Source organism: Rattus norvegicus, chromosome 19, assembly GCF_021556685.1.
Source record: "Rattus norvegicus strain SHRSP/BbbUtx chromosome 19, alternate assembly SHRSP_T2T, whole genome shotgun sequence".
NCBI classification, from domain to species: Eukaryota; Metazoa; Chordata; class Mammalia; order Rodentia; family Muridae; genus Rattus; species Rattus norvegicus.
The window spans coordinates 34,064,948-34,085,172 of record NC_141552.1 but is presented as its reverse complement, the minus strand read 5'-3'; the positions used below and the strand labels follow the sequence as shown (position 1 = coordinate 34,085,172).

Genomic DNA, 20,225 nt, shown 5'->3' with positions numbered 1-20,225 from the left:
TCACCCTAATATATGCCCTATAGGAGGGTTTGTCAACCTCACAGGGAGACGAAGCCCATGAGTCTAAACTACTCATTTCCACTGAACTGTCAATACAGACCAGGCCTGGGCCACACCAGGAGATGTGGCAACCGTGAAAGGGGTGTCAGAGGTGCACACACCCCACCTCCCACTCGGGAGCATCAGTGCTCTGCAGGCGTCTGTGGCAGTGGCTCCGTGGGTGTCTGAGGAGGTGTTTTCAGTTGTGCAGGCCACACTCCACCAAACAGCAGCCTGAGTAATAAAAACGACTTGTTGTGAGAGTGAAAATTAAGCAAAGGTACATTGTGACCGGTCACAATTTCTAAACGAGTCTTCCTGACTGATTGAGGCCTGACACTGCCAAAGCTGTTGCTATTACTGAGCATGTGAGAAAAACAAGACAAGACAATAGGGTTCTTGAATGCCTGCCTTAGCGTTGTTGCTGGATCTCTCCAGAGTGTGATGGGCACAGGTACGCTGCCCTTAAGATGCGCCCTACCATGTCGCCCAACAGCTGCTGCCGTGTTCAAGCCCCACCGGTTCTCTAGTGTTTAGCAAAACAGAGAGGGTCTTTTATCTGTGTAGAGTGGTGGGTTTGGCTTGCTCTTCAGACATTATCTTTTGTAAGTGCTTAGCTGTGGTAAGTGGGGGAAAGAATGCTTCTTTTAAATTTAGCAAAGAGCGTTTCTGTACATATGTGCTTTGCCACAGCCACACTTACGAGGTAATAGAAACACCATGGAAAAGCAAACCATGGGTTTTCAGCGCTGTGGAGGCTAAGACTGCCTTCTCTCGTCCCTCCCGGGGAGATGGTTAGGAGAACAAGAGGCTTCTCCGGTCTGAGTTGTTAAGCTTGCTTGCTGTAAAATGTCAATTCTTTTTTAGGCTCCGGATCACACTGTAATAAATGTGAGTGTAAGCAAGTGTGCGAGTGCTTTCTAAGCAGTCCTCGCATCTACAGTCACATGCATTCTTTTATTTGGTAAATGCCAGTGAACGCTGAGGAGGAGGCAATGCCGTTTGCATGATGCCACCACCCAGGGTGGAGTCCAGCAGCTGAGCAGGCTTGACCAGAGAGTCAAACAAGTTCAATCTCCTGGAAGCCACAGTGGCCTTCCCTGTATTAAGAGAGTGGATGTCTCTAAGATAGATATGAGATGAGAAGTCCACAGCCTTGCTAGGACAGCCTGGGCATGTCAGTGTCTCTGCCACTTAAGTAGGCTCTTGTTTTAAGATGTTATTCCTGTGTCGTCCTGGTATGACCAATGACCGTCCCAATGAAGACACATCCAACAAGTTATAGCAGGATTTGTGTTTTTAAAAACATTTGATTATCAAGTCCAGTAATAGGGCACAGGGAAGAAAGGTTATACAGACATGTAAACTGTTTATGGGAGTCTGGGGAAGCCCTGAGTGAGAGCGTGTTGTTGACAGGAGCACAGCCATATCAGGGGCCTGTTGCCTCAAACCCTGGGGAACAGATAAAGCCTTCCTTGGCATGAGGCTCAGAGAAACCCTTCCTCTGGTCTGAGTTCGAATGTTGGCAGCTGTGAACCGTAGTTTCCTCCTCCCCAGGGACTGCAGCCTAAGACTGTCTGACTGAGACTAGCTAACCCCTCCCACTGTGCTACCCATGATGCAGTGAGGCTACAGCTCTTGTGTAGTTGGTGCTGCTCCAGCAGAGCTTGACCCACCTGATCCCAGCTTGTCTGTGCGTCCATGTGTCCATGCGTCTGTGCTTTCTTCACTCCCTCCTCCCCAGCCAGATTTCCAGGACCAAGCCTTCCCTGCGGCTGGTGGGGTCTGGTCCCCTGGGCTCAAATCCAGCTCTATTTCTCTGGTGGTACCAGGCTAGTAGTCAACCCCTGTATGCCTCAGCTCCCTGTCTGTGAACAGGGACACCAAGACCTCCTCACAGGCTTGGTAAGTGAGTTCGCGAATATAAAAACAACCCACAGTTGGCACGGAATAACGCCAACTTGTGGCGTTTTTATTTTAGGCATTAAGAAAATATTTTTACAACTGAAATATCAAAGAGGTGGAGACACTAGCGACTTCTTTGGCTTCAGAAGGTGACTTCCAGGACAGAATTATCCCAGCTGACAGTCAGACGCTATCTGACATTAGGATGCTCCTATCCAGGCGTATGCCTTACCTGGGGAAGACGCTTAAATGTACCAAGAGTTGTGGAGTTTCTTTAATTATAATAAATTAAGTTCTCATCCCTTCCTTCCTGTCTCAGTATGTTGCTTTCTCTTATGCTGTGGTCTGTAAATGTATTTCTCTTCCTAATTTGGCTCTGTTTTTAGATCTAGCTGTGAATTCTTTATTCTCTCACATAGACATATGACAGTGGGGGAGGAGAACAGGCATATTTCCTAAATTTTCACAAGGAATCTGTCTTGCTATCTCCAAAGAGCGGAAATTTGGGGAGGAGCATCCAGTAGTCTCAGTAGCACGTTCAATATGCCACACACATCAATCAGGCGTTTGTCCTGAGGACAGCGAGGGCTTTAAAGGTATAAGATGGGGCCGACTTGTGCGTACAGAGAGGAGTACACATCCTTGGGTAGCTCTGGAAGCCATCTTTGTTGATACTTCATCCACGTTCACTGTGTTTTATCTTACAGGCTTCTGGAGTCCACTTTGTCTCTAGAGTGGCTAGAAACCCCCGAATCACATTTCTAGAGTCAGCCCTAACCAGCCACTGCCAGGAAGGTGAGTATGAACCCACTCCCTCCCTGTGGGGCTACAGTAATTCTGAGTTCCTTCACAGCCACCTCCTGTCCCTGTGTCTTCTCCCTGAGTTCCCCCAGCACCTTCTACTTCTCGATCAACCTCTCACTTCAAAGTGCTTGGTTCTAGATCTCTTTGGGGGCTTCCAACTTAAGACTGTACACTTCCCACAACAGAAGTCTTAGTATAGTTTTACCAAGTTCATCGTGGACCCTAAGTTGACAAGACACATTTTGCCAAACTCCTGGACAAACATCCAGAGCTAAGCCCATCATGAATTCATATCTGTTAATGTGTAGCTCTTAGGCGGGGATGATCTTGGGCCATAGCTACCTGTTCCCTCCCTGATTCTTCCTCTTGCAATTCAGGATACCCAGGTCGTATTGGAGGACGGAACGACCAGGAACTTGGCATGGTATGCCAGCCCGCTGTGAGTGTATGCTTTCTGAGCATGGATAGCCCCAGTGACCCCTCTCACCTGCTGTATCTCCTTTGGTGGGGTGGGCAGGTGAGTACTTAGTTGGTTTGGTTTGGTTTCTTGGGACAGGGACTCACTCTGTAATCCTGTCTGGAACTCCCTGTACAGCTCAGACGAACCTCAAGCTCATAGGAGTCCTCCTTTCCCAAGCCACCTGAGTGCTGAGATTACAAGTGGGAGCCACCATGCCAAGCCCTTTCTTCACTCAGGCCTAGGTAACAAAAGCCTCCTGTTTTCTAACAGGAGCCTGAGTGGACCAGTGCCGCTCTAGGCTGAGAAAGCACTTGCCCTCCCACAGTTCCCACTAATGGGGTAAATCACATTTTTCCTTAAATTACCTTAAGAAATGGGGGTACTCCTTGCAGCCTCTACCAGGCTACCACCCTGTCCCTGGGCAGCCCAAGGCCCTATTACATATCCAGCCAGACCCCTTCTTTTCTCCTCCATTGTCTCACTTTATCACCTTTGGATGCTCACACACAGGACATCAGCAGAGGCCTTGTGACTGGATCAGAGCAGATTAACCTTGGGGGAGAATACAATCCTGGTAGAAGACAATACACTCGATTCTACACAAGTGTCCTTTATCCTTCACTCAGAAGGCAATTCCTCAAGAGTGGCTTGTTTTTATTTGTGAGACTCACGGTGTCTGTGGGCTGCATATCAGTATGCGCTCAGCCACCAGCACTCCGACAAAGAAGCCACGGCAACGTTCTTGTTTACCGAGGTTGCCGTCTGAGAAATTAATGTCTTCTCTTGCTCCGTAATTAGGAAAATTTAGGGCCCGACTGCTCCAAAACCTTGCATTTGAGGTTGTATGTTATCTGGCTTTTCATGAGAATTTGTTGGATCTCTGTCATTAATAACAGGCATAAACCCAGCAAGCAGCAGGGCGTGCGTTACATTTAATCAATTTGCTCTCTGTATCCGTGATGCACGTCCTCCATTTTGAGTCGTGAAAAATTGAGAGGCCATTGCAAATAGAAGGAGCACCGCGGATTACAAATGATGTAGCAAGAGCAGAAGCACTATTAATTGGTCAATTGTGCTTGTCAGCCCATATAAAGTGATTAAGGCAGGAAGATTAGAAAGGACAGGAATGTGCTTGGGAACAGGAGCCCAAGAACACTGGGGATCCGTTCAATCCTCTGTGCCCAGAAGAATGCAACAAAGCCAGATGCTATTTGTTCCCATTTTACTCAACAAATAATGGATGAGCAAACTCCATGAGCCCTAGGCTCTGGTGAACACAGCAGAAAGTAATGCAGGTGCCATCTGTGACCTCGGGATGACATTCGGGGTGTTCAGAACTGATGGCTGTACAGTGTGAGTCCCCTTAGCATAAGGCCACAACGCCCAACAGGAGGTGCCTAAGTGATGGCTTGGGAGGAGTCTATCGGGAAGCAACGTCTGAAGGAAAGTTAAAATGAAGATCTAAGGGTGAGAAGGTTTGGGTCCGGCACCCCAGTCCCCACCCACCATTAAAGAAGGAAAGAGAATTTCTGTAGATAGCACCTGACGACAATGGCTTGACTTGGGATTTCAGATTTTACAGTACTAAGTATTATGTGGTAGAAAGTCCTCTGGGTTTAATGCTTTTTCAGGCTGGTGAATGGCCCCGCCATCCCTCATGGTGCTGGGCTGTAACGGCGCTCCACAGTCAGCCATGTAACCAGGAAGACACATGTTCGGAGCATGTTAGACACGAGCGCTCCACAAATCTGGTGAGATCTTCAACACTTTGTTAAAAAGAGGCTTTGTGTTGGAGAGCTCCGCCCAGCATTAGGCTAAGGAAAGCTCTCTGTCGTAAGATGAGAGCCAGGAGTCTATAGAGTAAGAGTTCCAAAGGCTTCCTAAGATATTCCTAACTTGGATTATTGGATGTAGCCCCTTCGTAAACTGATGTGTGAGGGTTTGTTTTTGTTTTGTTTACTTATGGGCATAGGTGAAATTCAATGCAATGGGATGGCTTCCTGGGCCCAGAACGCCCACCCTATCACTTCCCTTGGGTGGACCTTTCTGTCATAGCTGTTTGTTTTAAGTGAACACATGACCTCATTGACCTCTGATCACATCCTCTGCACTCAACCAGGGCATACAGATGAGATGAGAAGCTTCTGCTTCTTGCCCACACTACCCTCTTCCCACTTTTAGGTTGTCTCGACTTCAGGTTGTCTGACCTTTACCCCCACATCTCTGTGATCCTTAGAAACCCAGTCCTCAGTGCCCCAGCCGCCACCTCAGGGAGCCCCAGCCTCCAGGGCTCCATGCCCACCCAGGTCCTCAGCAGAGCTTTGCTTTGCTCTGCTCGGTGTGTCTGGTACAGCCTCAATAACTGCTGTCTGCAAACCCAGTTCTCTGTATCTTCTGCACTGCGTTCTAACTGCCATGAACTCCAGTGTGTGACTCTCAAGTTCAGCTCTGTGTCTACATGCCTACAACATGCCTGCCCCGAGGACAGTTCTGTGTCTACATGCCTACAACATGCCTGCCCCTCGGAGGGCCTAGGGAAGCTGGAATGAATCAATGAAGGACCATGTGATGGGAAAGGCATGGACCGTTGGAGACCTGCTTTTGTGTGCAGAGAGCTATTTAAATGTTTTCCAGAGACCCACATAGAAGCAGTGGCTTTTCATTCTGCTCAGTGTTCTCTGTGGTGACCAGGTGGCATTGATACTGGTGCTGTGTGGCTTCAGACGGTACAACCTATTGGCATACCCTTCTAAGCCCCATAGTAGGTCTTTTCAACACGTTGGCTGGCTTCAACTTTCAACACATGACTAAAGCGCTGTGGCACTGTCTACAGGATGAGACTGACCCAGCTGAGGCACGGGGATTGAGCAACACAGCGAGCCTGCTGTACAGGGTTGTCTAGAACTTGCTCTGTGCAGAGCGCCTGGTCAGAGGCAGGAGGAGGTGCTGTGGTGGGATGGTACAGGACTCTAAGTTCTTTGTCATAGAACTCACAGTGGACTTGTGAGTCTGTCTTCTTCCTGGCCCCATAGCAGGTGCCAGAGATGCCTAGTGGAGGAGGCCATGCTGCTCAGCTGCTGGTAAGAGCTGGCAGTCTTTGGAAGTTGTTCCTGCACCCAGCCTTCCATTAGAATCTTTGGAACCAGGGCCCTATCTCAAGTCAGCTGAGTCAGGATCTCTGGGGAAGGGCTTTCATGTCCCTCTAGAATGGTTTTTAAGTTCTAAGCTCTGCTTATACACAACCAGGTTGAGAGCCACAGGCCTGTCAGGAGAATGACTGCAGAAAGACCCAATCACAAACCACCTGGAGAATTGCCACAGATGGAGGCCTGAGCCCGCAGTGGAGGCATGTTTCCTTGGTGTATAACTGTGCACAGCAAACAGAGTTCATAGAGTGCCGAGGCTGGTCAGGCAGTAGATAAACATTGCAATTCCCAATTGCCTGTCTCCAAAGAACTGATTTTAAAATTGAACATAGCATTCAGCAAACAATTACTTTCCTTCTCTGGGGCCAAGTGAGAGGCTGTGGCTTTCTTTTAACCCAAGTATTGAATGTTGGACTCTTCATCAAATAAAGAATTTTTATTAAGAATAGCCTTTCCTAATTAAGGAAGCAAACAGGTCTGATAGCTGAGTTTATGTTATTCAGTTCACCATGAGTTTTGAAGGTGAAGATGGTCCAGCAGAGTGATAAGCTGTGGTGTTTGTGAGCACTGTCTACAGACCAACACGCTCTTCACAGAGGCAGCCTAGCATCCGCTAAGGAATTCCACACACAGGAGGAATAGCCCTCCTCAGCCCACACACAGGAGGAATAGCCCTCCTCAGCCCACACACAGGAGGAATAGCCCTCCTCAGCCCACACACAGGAGGAATAGCCCTCCTCAGCCCACACACAGGAGGAATAGCCCTCCTCAGCCCACACACAGGAGGAATAGCCCTCCTCAGCCAGTGCTTCCATCCTGGGAACTCACGGCTCACCTGTGACATCATGGCGAGCGATGTTGGATTGCCAGCTCTCCATCCCACTGGTCTCCTTGAAAGCCACCGGTATCAAATGGCAGGAACCATAGTTTTAGAGAAACCTTGAATGTAATTATTAAAGAACACAGCATTTTACCAAATCTAAAGATGACCCAAGAGGGCCATAGGAGGAGCGCCATGTGTGTAATGCAGGCCTTGGTTGGGAGTGGAGGCTGCCATTAAGCTAGGGTCACAGGAAGACCTTCTCAGAGCATGGCTCCTGAGGAAGATCTGCCAGTTGGAGGCTCTCACGGCCATGCTGCTCCCTGTGAAGAACAGCTCTGCATGTATAGCTGTCTGTATGGTGCAGTCACACAGGAGCTGGAAACACGCCTGTCTAAGATGCTTGGGGGGTGGGGATGAGGCTGAGGCTGAGCGTGTGTGCGCTGTGGTGAATCTCATGTGTCACACGGCCAGGGAGTGCTGACGTCTTCTAGGTGAATGGCTGAAATAGATAACAAGGGACGTCACCTGGAACACATACCCCACGAATCCCAGTGTCGGCAAAGGGCGAGGACTCCAAGTGGACTTCAGTGGCAGGACGAACCCATGCCCAAGCACACACCCCATCCCTTTCTTGGCTTCTTGATCCCTAGCCCTGCAGAAATGACACAAAGCAGGACCAAGTAGCCATGGAGTGCAGACCCGACGTTTCGCCACACACCTGGCTTTCTGGTCCCTCCCGAGTCAGAAGCTAAGCCAGTGCGGCTCAACCACAAGAGCACCTGCAGGGAAGCTTGAGAGCCTCAGATGCTGTGCTCTGGGCTTCACTGCAAAGCCCCATGAAGCCTTGCATTTGTCCTAAACCACTCGTGGGATGTCACAGCTCCATCTTCTCCAGAGCTCTGGAACAGATCCATAAGGGAGTGTGGAACAGCCGTGAGGGGAGCTGGGAAGATACTCCAGGGCTTGTCCTGACCTGGGGTAGCTTCAACTATGGAGCAGAGATTCCACCACAGGCCAGGAGGGAAGAATAGGGGGAAGTGTTTGCATCTCCTGAGTGTAAGCCTCTCACAACCTTGGGCTCCAGGCCCAGGGCCCTGAGGAGCTGTCTGTAAGCAGTGACACATCACAGGCTGAGAGTGAGTACAGAGCGGATCAAAGGCACCATGGTCTGCTAGGACAGATCATGTTTGCTCCAACAGCCAAACATGTCTCCAAAAATTTATCAGCAGGCATCTGGACTTCTGTAGACAGTGTACACTGTGGGCTTCCACCTCGCCCTTCTCTCATGAGGCCATGGTCCTGTCAAGGCCCTCCGCCTCTTCAGTGTCAGTTCCTTGTTTCCACTGGTTTTTATTTCTCATTATCAACAGAGGGGAAGTCTAGAAGGTGAGGAGGAAGAAGATGTGGCTAAGGAAATGAATAAAGAAGGCCACTTTGTCCGTAACTGTGCATGGGAGATGCCGGTAGTCAGAGACAAGACAGCCTCTCCTATCCTAGGGGCCTCAGAATGGGAAGTGGCCTCAAGGGTGTTCTTGTATGGCTGTGCCCACCCATTGACTTTCCTTCTGTGTGGAGGCCATCGATGTGACAGTAGCCCTGACGTCATTCTTGTGTGCTTATGTTGGAAAGTCACAGGGAGAAAATCTCTAATACTTTAAGGACGAAGTTTCCAAGAGCAACTTGTCTTAACTTTGCAACAAAGGAGGGAATTGTCCAAGATGTGACACCTTCCTACGTAGCTGTAGAGGAACTGGGGAACTGGACGTGTTCTCTGTCCGCCAGCCCCTGTGGAAGGAGGTTCTTCTCCAATTGGTCCTCTCTCTCTCTCTCTCTAGCCTGCTGCCAGCTCCAGGCTCATGGAGGCTGGCATTACGGGTCTTATCCTTGCCCTTGGGCTTGGCAGTAGTTACTCTTTTACCACCGTGACAAAAGACCTGACAGAAACAATTTAAAGGAGTAAGGGTTTCTCTTGGGTCCTGATTTCAGGCGTGTCAGGACATCAAGGGGAGGGGTATGGTGGAGCAGAACAGTTTACATAGTGGTGTGCCAGAAACAGGAAAGAGGCCACTCAGGAAGGATTCAGGTGAGATGTAGTCCGGAGCCCATTCCCCAGTGACCTGCTTCCTGTATCCAGGCCCCACCTCCTTCTTGCCCCACCCCCCGGTAACAGCATCATGTTAGCACACCTCGTGTTCTAACCACATCTGGAAATTCCTCTCACACACAGTCATACTCCACCAGTCCTCCGGACATCTCTCCGTCCAGTCCCATAGACAAGATCAGGCATTACCAAGCCTGAGGAGATGGCTCACTGAGTAAAATACCACACACACGTGAGGACGTGAGTCTAATCCAGAGCCTGGGAGAAGCATCGGCTGAAGAAGAGAGGAGGAAAAGGAAGAGGAGAAAGAAGAGGAGGAGGAGGAAAAGGAGGAAGAGGGAGAGAGGGAGGGAGGGAGAGAGACAGACAGACAGACAGACAGATAGACAGACACTATCATTCCTTCAGACTATAGACTGAGTTCACGTTTAGATTGAGAGGATGTTCTAGTTAGGTTTCTGTTGCTGTGATCAACACCGTGAAAACTTCACAGAGACTAGGGAAGGGATGAACTTGTTTGAGCGTACAGCTCCATCACTGAGTAAAGTCAGGGCGGGAGCTGAAGCAGGAGCCATGGAGGAGGCTGCCCAGTCCTCATGACTTGCTCAGCCTGGTTGCTTACTTTTTTTTTTTAAGTGATTTATTTTTATTTTCTGTGTTTGTGTTTGCCCAACATGTATGCATGTGCATCACATACATGTAGTGCCCAAAGAGGCCAAGAGAAGACATTAGATTCTTCCCTGTAATTGGACTTACAGGTGGTTGTGAGCCACCATCTGGGTTCTGGGAATTGAACCTGAGTCCTGAGGGAGAGAAGCCAGCGTTTTTAACTGCTGAGCCAGCTTTTCAGTCCCTTGGCCTGCTTCTTTATACAACCCAAGATCACCTGCCCACAGTGGACTGGGCCCTCCCACATCAACCATGAGTCAAGGGAATGCTTCTCAGACTTGCCTGCAGGCCAGTGTGATGGGGCATTTTTAAAATTAAGGTCCCAGATGAGCCTACCTTGTGTCAAGATGACATAAAATCTAGCTGTCCAGAAAAACCAACAGAAGGCTACTAAGAGAGGAACCTACAGAAGACCTTGCCTCTCTCTAAAAAGTGCTGCTTGTTTGGACCCATTTGGACATTTTGTTTTTGTCGTTCACTCCTACATAGTTAGCATGCCTGTCCCGAAGATGAAGATAGTTTCATGCCTCACATCCCCAAACAAATATTGATTCAACAATATCACCCAGTTGGGGCCTTTGGCTTAAAAGAAGATTTCCTGTTAGCCCCTGGCTTTACTGTATTTAGAAGCTGACAAAACACTTTGATCTGAACCCACAAGAGCCTTCCGAGCAACTATTGATACTGCCCTCCTCTAGACAGAAAAGTAGGAGCCAGAGAGGGTAACTGATTCACCAAGGTCACACAGCCAGTGAGCAGCAAAGGCAATTCTAGTCTGCAGAATTACACGACATTACTAGACTGTTCTAGAACCTAAGCCCCAAACACTGTGCTTAGCCCATGGGCACACACTCAAACGTATACACACACACACACACACACACACACACACACACACACTGTCCATATCTCCCAAAATCCTGAACACTTTTCCAGCTTCGAAGGGTAACAGCCTAGATTGGCTGGTAATCCACCTTGGCCTCTGCCGTGGAACACTGCCAGGCAACCCACTTGGACGTCACACTTAATTTAAGCCAATGTGATTGCTTGCATGGTCTTTAACTATATGATTCCTGTTCCGTTCCATTCCCCGAGCACAGAGTGAAGAATTCCCTCTCCAGAGCCTGGGGTGCAGCCTCCTGGCTTGGGATAACTGGCTTATTTGTTCAGCAAAAGGGGTGGGGAAACATGGCCTTGCCTAGCCGTCCTCAACCACCGTCTGCAGCCCAAGATTCCCTAGCCTGTTCACTTTACTCTTGTACCTTACTATGCTGCCATGCAAACTTCTTCCTTTCTCAACTGCAGAAGCCCTCGTCTGGCCATCTGTGGCAGTGTCTCTGCCGAGGCTGATGCTCCACAGACCCCTGGAATCTCCACATTCACTGACGTCTTAGGTGTGTGTGGCCTGTACAGCTTGCCTTCGTCTGGCCCCAGCTGTTCTCTTTCTCCTCTCATGGGATACTCCCCACCCTCAAGAGCCAGCCTTGCTAGCTGTGTTTTCCTCAGGTAAGACTATGGAGTTTCCAATCCTGCCCAGTCTCTACCTGCACCCCCTTTCTACACAGTTTAGGCCTATACACCCCTGAACATGGCTTAGAGTTAGAGCCTCGTGTTTGCCCAATACCTGTCCTTCAATGACGTGCAGCCCCCGGTGTCTTTATATAATTACTGTTCAAAATACTTTTTAGCATCTGGGTCCCGAGAAAACAGTAAGAGCAGGGAAAACCAAAACTTGCTGGGTTAGGATCAGAGCCAAACAGGAGCTGAGGTTTTCTGCCCCAAGCTGCTGCCCTTACCGGTGGTCTCTGGGCTCCTTGGACAAGAAGGGACCCACACCCCTGCTATCCTCACAGGGCACTGAGAAGATAACCAGCCCACCCCAGCCTTTTCAGCATCTGTGTCACACTACACAGATTCATGTGTGTTATTCGTCTTCGCTATCTCTGTATTCACCAGGTCTTAGCTGAGCATAATCATCCCCCAACACACTGAGTGGGACAGACAAGAGGCCCTCTTGTTACACCAGAGGAAGCTGACCACATCAAATCACAGACAAGGTATGTAGCCAGAAGTCAGAGGTGCAAGGGACAGAGCTCCCCGTCAGCTACAACCACCATTCCCTTCCTAGAGGTTTCCCAAAGGCATTCGGTACCCCTGAACCTACAAGACAGTATATATACCCCCAACCTACTGGTCCCAGGCGGGCTTCACAGAACCAAGGGTCCTTGCAGCCCTGCCCACAGTGCCTCACGAGGAAATGTGGTACTTTCTCAAGCCAGTGAGGCAAAGGTCACTGCTAGGGAGTTAAATCTAGGGGCAGCATCCCAGATTTAAAGAGCAAGCCATAAGGAAGGCTGCTCTCCACTTCCTCTGTGTGTTACCTCATCAAAGTGTGATGTCTAGGGCATCCCAGCCCACAGGCAAAGCCGCACCATATACCAGTGAACAGAGAAACAACTGCTCTCCTCAGGCCGCTGAGGAGCTGAAGCTGCCAGCCCCCGGGCTCTCTGGAGCGTTTCCATAGCTCATGGCTCCCAGCTGAACACAGCCAGTCAGATCTACTCCCGTTTCTGCTGCACCCCCATCTCTCCCCTCTGTGCTTGCTGTGCAGTAAGTGTGTAATATTTGTGAACGTGTAGTGTGTCGGTGTCCCCTGTAGCAGACCGGGCAATGAGACTTAATGTGTCATATGAAGGGAGTGTTCCAGGGGACACAAATAAGGGAGCAGATATAGGACAAGGGTTGGTGAGGGACAGCACTGGAGCTGGGCTGTCCTCACCCCCACTCTTCAGTATCAGGCCATGGCGTTCTCCAGGGACACAGGCACCCAGGCCTTTCCTCAGAGCAGCGCAAGCGACACTGGTCAGACTGTGTTGAAGCAATAGCAGGAAGCAGCGAGGACCTAGGTGGGGCGCCAGCACTGTGTCTGTCAGTACAACTGTCTGTCTGTCTCAGGTAGGGTTTCTACTGCTGTGATGAAACACCATGACCCAAAACAACCTGGGTAGCAAAGGGTTTACTTCACGTTACAGCTCAGAATTCCATCACTGTGGGAAGCCAGGGCAGAAACCTAGAGCAGAAGCCACAGGGGAACAATGCCTATGGCCTGCCTGTTCCTCGCTCGTGGCTTGTCATCCTGTTTTCTTATACCACCTAGGACCACTTTCCCATGGGTGATACTACCCACAGTGGGATGGACCCTCCAATTCTCAGTCAAGAAAGTGCCCGGCAGCACAGTATCCAACAGACAGCAAAGCCAGGGCTGCCTCCAGACCTGCTGTCCCTTTCACCATCCTTCCTAGGACCAGAGGGGATGCCGCCTGCTCAGGATGGACTCTATTGAAATGTAAAATACACACTTTGCATATCAAAAGCATCATTGTGTTTAGCTATGCATCTCCAGTTTCTTCTTGCAAAACATTGAAACCTAGCTCATAATTTGATGATAAAATATTGATTATTTATTGACAGCCACATGCAGAGGTCCATGGCACATGAACGGGAGGCCCACCCTGCATTATCTGTATTTTAAGTCAATATGAAGATGGATATTCTACCCCTGAGATGAATTTTGTTAAAGTGCTTTTGTCAATAAAAAGACACTCCTGTTAGAGTGTGCCAACTCCTGCTATTGGCCTGGGGTCTGCTTCTCCACACACCAGGCGGCTCCAAGAGAGGCTTCCAACCTCCAGCAGCTCCTGGTCAGTCTGCATATTTCTTTAAGCCATGTGAGTGAAAAATATCAAGGAATGGTGAGTTGGCATTCCAGGTGAGAGAGAATGAAAAGAAAAGCGAACACAACTTATAAACAAATCTGGGAGAGCTTCATCACCATCCATAGCAACTGCGTGTCTTCTGCTTCCAAGATAGAAGAGCGGAAGTGTGGACCATCTCTGAGCGTCTGCCCTGACTGCCTACCCAGCAGGTATTGCCACCTGAATCTTAGACGTAACCTCTTTCAAATCTTTTTTCTTTTTTACTTCTAAATTGTTTATTGGGTATGAATTTTATAAGCATTACCTGTATTTGCAGTAATGGTAGAGCTGAAGAGTATTCTATGTCCCCAGGCTGCACGGTGAGAGCCACCAATAGTGTGGTAAAACTGGTGTGACCCTTTTCAAGGTCACAGATGTCAGCTCAGGCATGCCTGTGTGTGTGTGTGGACTGGTTTGGTGATCCAGTGGGTGTCGGGATTTTTTTCTGCTAGCCTTACAGAAAGGATTGCTTCCTTCCCATCAGAAAGGGAGACACAGAGGCTCAGAGATCTTAGCATCATTCACTCCTTATAATGCCCAATGTTTGAATGCCGGATAAATTTACCTATCTGCTTCATTGATTCATCCCACAAAGTGAGCTGTGACAGTGCAGTAGGACTCCGGGATTTACCAGTGAACCAAACAGGCATTCAAGTGGGCTCTCAAGAAATAGCTGTAATTATTAAGGGCTGGCTAGACTGGGTTAGTCAGCCACTGCACTAGAAGGGAGGAAGCAATATAAGACTGAAAGTTCCAGTTTTAAACAGAGAGCTTAAATCTGAACCAAACTGTGAGAGGGTTAGAGGAGTCAGAGGAACAGCTGTAGAGGAGAGGGAAGGAATTTCCAGGCACTTACGGGGGCAAGCACTCGGGCAGGGATGTGCCTGACTTATTTGAAGAAAAATGAGTGTCTGGGATGAAGTGAGTTGAATGTTCATGGTTAAATTAGAAGAATGAGACTAAGCTTCCTGCAGTCCATTTACCCCGCCTGCACCTCACAGAGTCTCTAGGAAGAGTATACCAAGAAAGGACAGCAGCCTGGACGCAGCTGGCAGGGAGCAACAAGCCCGGGAGTTTTCAGGTAAAGAAGCCACTTGTAACTAGCAGTGTCCTGATTGGACTCAGACATACAAACTTGAGGCCTGGGAAACTTGTGGTGGGGTTAGAAAGACACCCCCTCCCATTGGCTAATTCTGGGGCCCTGGGAAACCCTAGCCTTGGGGCAAAGTCTGGAGTCTGTCTATACAGGGAACCTACAGCAGTGGCAGGTGAGAAGAAAATTTCAAATTTGCAATTTTCAAGTGTCAGAATGATATTGTTCCACTCATCTGATGCCTGGCCTGAGAAACAGGTCCTCCTGGTTTCCATCAACACGTCTGCTGGGTGAGGGTGGCCTTTGCTCTCTCAACCATCCAGACCCTGACTAAGAATGCCCGCTCCAACACCGGCTACCAGAGTACCCCACCCCATGCACCCAAGGACAAGACCTAAGGTCTGCACAGTACTTCTAGAAGATTCTATTCTAATCAGAGGCTCTCCTAACACCTCAGTTCAAGGTATTGGAGAGACAGAAACCCACAGGTTATCCTCTGAAAGGCAAACACAGGGCCCAGACTCCCCACCCAGGAAAGATCAATATTCACCTGTGAGCATTATGTGTGGCCCATGACATAAGACCCTTTATGCAACAGTTTGAAAGCAAGAACAGCCAAGATGAGCAGAAAGAGAGATATTGGTCCTGGCATGAGCATCTAAGACCTTAAAGCCCGTCCCCAGTAACACAGTTCTTCCAACAAAGCTATACCTCGTAGTGTCAGCCAGCATTGAAGTGTCAGTTATGTGGGTGAACCATGATGAAGGGGATCCTCCCAGCCCACTCATCCTCTGAATGATAGCAGCCCAGGTACACCTGCGCCTGCAGGCTCTCCAGGCAGAGCCACCCGCTGCTGCTGCCCTGAACTTATACCCAGCAAAAGATAGGGTGTCCATTATGCAGTCTCCCCTGACACTGGTGTCAGCGGAACTGTTAGACAGCAGTAGACAATTATTCCAAGCAGGTCTCATCTTGATGTGGTCACTTCTCAGACAACACACGTGAGGTCTTCCCCCCACCACCACACCACGTATGGACTTCTCTGCAAAGCCCCCACAGAAGCCACTTGCTCTGTATGAAACCTTGTCTTCAAATATGTGTATAGAGTTCCAAGTCCTCAGAAGTTCAGACAGAAGAACTGCTGTGAGTTCTAGGCCAGCCTAAGCTACATAGTGAACTTCACATCAGCCTGGGCTACAGAGTAAAATCTGTCTCCAAAAACAAAACAAATGCTATCTACAGCTGTCTCTTCCCTGGACTCTTAGGAGTGTTGCCCCCTCTAGGAAGCTCACTAGATCCAGTCAGGGATCCTTCCTCCACATGCCTACAACCGTACTCTCTTGTTGTCCCTTCTTGGAAGACTTGCCACATAGCCTCAGAGGGCCAGAGCCAAACATGTTTTTTCTCCTAAGTGTTAGCTACTAGGAGGCTTGGTTCCACTACAGATGACTCGCAGAGCTTTGTGATCAGAAGACTTCAACACTAACCTAAGTTTTTACTCTCTGTAGGATTAGTCAGTGATAGCCTGGCCCCATTTTATCTCCCTGATCTTAATGTTTTTTTGCCCTGACTACCTCATCTGTTTCATCACTTTATGTGTGTGGCCTTCTGCAAATTGCAACAAATCCTTGGTGACATGAGGCAGCATTAGCTCATCTTCCCTGGTCTGAGATGTGGGCAGAGATTCTGAGTGGAGGAAGCAGACCCACTTCTGAGTGGGCGGCACACTCTTGACATTCCTTTGACTTCTTATCTCCTGCCTCACCTCCCCAAGGTGACAACATTCTGTCTGGCAGGTGGGATGTGAGGAGGGAACGCCCTCAGGAAGTGTAGGCCTCACCACACCTCACCAGCACAGTCATCTATAGCTGTTGAACTGTCACACATGGTCACCATCCAGATCCAAGGCTTTTCCTTAAGGAGCCCAGCAACCTATGAAAGGAGTTTGCCTTCCCTGGAGCAATGCTAGATGCCCGGTTCAAGGCTCAACCACACCAAGGGCACAGACTCAACTGTCACTAACCCCACAGCAGGGAAGAAGCACACTGGCTTAGGATCCCAGGCAAGATAACGCCACCAACTACAGTGATCTGGTGCAGAAGAGGATTTTTTTCTTTCTGCTGGGAGGTTACATTGTAGCAGCCATCATGGTAAGAAGTCAGTGTCTTTAAGATGAGCCGGCTAAGGGCCTACCTCTAGCTCTCTGACCAGCAAACACTCTTTGATTTCAGTTAGCTTCTCATGTCATGGGCAGCAGGGGAGAGCATGTGAACAGAAAGGATGCCAATGGGCTGTTTTCTGTGGTACCCTTTTTCTTTTTTATTAGAAAGCCAAGCTTCCGGTCTCATGTGCATGTGCATATACACACAAACACAGGCACACACACTCACAAGGACTCCGAATGCTCCAGGTCCCCATCCATGGTGAATAGAATGTAGATTGTGAGTCCCATCTCATAGGTATGGATTGAGCCAATCCCTAGGCAAAGCCTCCATGGTTTCATTCCACCCCTTTGGCACATGGAAGCCCTAAAGCTGAGTCAGGGTGGGTAAGCACCCAAGATCCACCCAAAGAAATGACTCCTGTGCTGGGTAGCACACATCTTGGAAGGCTAAAGGGCAATTGTAAGCTTGAGACCACCCTATGCAACAGCAAACCTCTCCAAAAAACCAAAAAGCAAAAACAACTTCTGTCCCAGGGTTTACAGGAATAACATCAGAGTCTGTAAATTTTTGGTAAAAATTTAAAAAATAAGTAAATAAAAACCCTCAGGGAACCCACACCTTAGCCAGCAATGGAGCCACACAGACTTCCCCATTAGACTGGGAAGCTTAATATCTAATACTGTCTTTATTGTCCAATCACTTTCTAGCTATTTTATTAATCACACTGGAGAGTCCAAATTTGTTACTCCTTAATAAATACAGTGTGTCTAGTTAACAAAATGTTTACAAAGACAAGGACCAGTGGGTGGTAATAAGGCTAAACTTTATCCTACAGAGCTGAGAACCACCAGGCCACCACCCTCTGGGAGGGAGAAACGGGACAAAGTCACACTTTCTCAAGCCTCAAATTGCTCTGAAACTTTTAGAATGTTCTGTAGTTTACGGTTGCCTGTTGTATCTTGAATTATAAAAGACAGTCTCTTTTAGAGTCTATTTTTTTCTTAATTCAATCAAACCACTGTGAATGAAGAGTCTGGCCCTTAAAGTCAGTATGACACCTGAGTATGACGTCAGCTTTTTCATCTGCTAAGTGGGAGGAAGAGAGGGGGAGGCTTACACAACTGCCCGGTCACATCAGCATTTTCTCCTTACTCGATTGTCTCAAAAGTCTAGTGAGAGAGGTATTTTTCTCCTTTTATGACAAAATTATTGTTTGGAGAGAGTAAAAGATTCACCAAAAACAACTGACGTAAAACCAATCCGACAGCTGGGTTCAGAACCATGGACAGAGGCAGGGGTCTGGCGTCTTCTAGGTGAGCCAGAGAAGTAAAGAGCGTGGGAGTGGGTGCTGTCTCTCTGGGGAGAAAGGGGGCTGGAGTGAGGTCGACACATTGCCATAACTTATTCTGCCTGCATCACGCTGGGCTCTTCAGAATTTCTTCTGTCCTCCCATCCAGAGGATATGCAATGCCATTCCCAAACAGCCACCCAGCATGTGTGTAAGAGTAGACGAAAGGAACAGTTATCTAAAGCCCATCGAAACCCACTCTTGGAAGCACCAGTAATAGGCAAAACCCTGGAGCTCCATGCCTAGCAGATGGGTGGCTGTTTCTCATGTGTAGCCTCCAGCAGGACTCCTTGCTTCTAAAAATGGTGATGCTTCCTTTCTCCTTGTGGCTGGCCACCTTCTGACTTGGCTTCTATAGTTGCTGTGTTTATCACATCGAAATAAAGGAGGAAACTCAGGAGCAAATGCTCAGATAGTTAATCAAGCTAAGTTTGGAGAGGCACGTGTCACCTTTACTCAGACCAGAACTCAGCCCTCAGCATATATAGACATATAGAGAAGATAGTTAGGCATATAGATAGACAGGCAGATGATAAATGGGTGAGCAGGTGGGTACATAGATAATAGGTAGGTAGATGATGGATGGATACGTGGGTGGGTGAATGGACAGACAGACAGATGGATATATATCAAAGCCTGTCTTCACAGTGCTGGGATTTCTTGTTTAGCCATTGGGCCAAGGCCTGCAGATTTTTAAAAATTATTTTTTATGTATATCTGTGCACCCGTGTGCATCTCTGGTGCCTCCAGAGGTCAGAAGAGGGTGTCATGTCACCTGGAATTTCATTTACAGATGTTTATGAGCCTCCTGTGGCTATTGAGCATCTTACCCAGGTACTCTGGAAGAGAAATGCTCTTGACAGTGTCTCTGTCTAGCCCCTCTCAGGAATATTTTGATATGGAAATTATAGTTCCTTCCATTGCAAGAAACAGAAAGGGCTCACCAGTCTTAAATAAGATAGTAAGTCACTGGCTCATGTGTGTAAGACTGGATCACAGCATGACTCAGACTTCAACATCTTCCCAGGGATACCTGGACTGTCTCTCATTCGTGTCCTCCATGACTGCTCTCAGACAAGCTCCTCCACCACTCAATATGGCTGACAACTGCTCCTGGCATATGTTTTTATCAGTGATCCTAAGAGATTTTTTTCCCCTCCATAAAAATTCCATGGTATATCCTGTTGGTACTAAGTGTCCTAATTAGGTCCCATATTCCATGTGATCAAAAAGATGGTGCCCTTGTCCAGACCTAGGCCATGGCAGCCCTGGATATGGGAGAGGCCTGTTCTGTATAATGCAGACAAGCTAAAACAGATACAGGCAGCTCCCCTGGAAGCCACCATTACTGCTGTCTCCCAATGGGGAAGACTGGTGCCAGGCAAGCCTGGACTGACACCATCACATCAGCCTTCCTCACGATGGCTGTGGGCGGGCTGCAGTCATGTGAGGCTTGAAGCTATCTGCAGAGCTGTGGAAGCAGCAGGTTGTCTCCCCACCCATCCTCTCCGTGCTTCACCCATTCACTGGTCATGTGACAGCACAGCTCTCCAGGTTCCTGTTAGAAGGCAAGGAGTGTGTTTGGCCCCTTTGCATAGACTCCACCAGAAGTCTTTCTCAATATCTTTACCACACCCTGCAAGGTTAGAGCATGCCTCCAAACCCCTCAGAGACCTTAGGAGATAACAACTCCTAAAGCCTTCCGGACCTCAAGAGCCATGAACCAGGAAATCAGTTCATCATTTTGTGGATATGTGAGTGTGAAGGCCTTCATTAAACCACCCAAGGAGGCCCATCCTGAAGTGGGTCAGCAGCACCAGGGGCAGCTTCTCTAGCATCCAGATAGATGCTTCAAGTATTTGATGATAGGATTCCATGCACCAGTTTGCATTGTGGAGAAACAAGAAGCTTTGGGTC

General features: G+C 48.6%; 1 protein-coding gene across 12 annotated transcripts in view; it reads left to right on the top strand.

Moving 5' to 3' along the window:
• Positions 1–20,225, top strand: part of LOC147999361 (uncharacterized) — a 58,212-nt gene that overhangs the window by 36,037 nt on the left and 1,950 nt on the right. For 2 of the 12 annotated variants that reach the window (XR_015643582.1, XR_015643581.1), the window contains exons 2-7: positions 2,652–2,739; positions 3,126–3,265; positions 11,253–11,453; positions 11,904–12,004; positions 13,419–13,872; positions 14,704–14,783. Coding sequence is in view for 7 of the 12 variants with exons in the window: in XM_087595352.1 (XP_087451478.1) it covers positions 2,652–2,739; positions 3,126–3,265; positions 11,253–11,297 (273 nt within the window). In the remaining 5 variants the exon portion in view is untranslated. Of the gene's footprint in view, positions 1–2,651; positions 2,740–3,125; positions 3,266–11,252; positions 11,454–11,903; positions 12,005–12,739; positions 12,903–13,104; positions 13,873–14,703; positions 14,784–20,225 lie in introns of those variants that run through there. The other 10 variants (XR_015643579.1, XM_087595352.1, XR_015643580.1 and 7 more) reach the window with 10 other exon arrangements.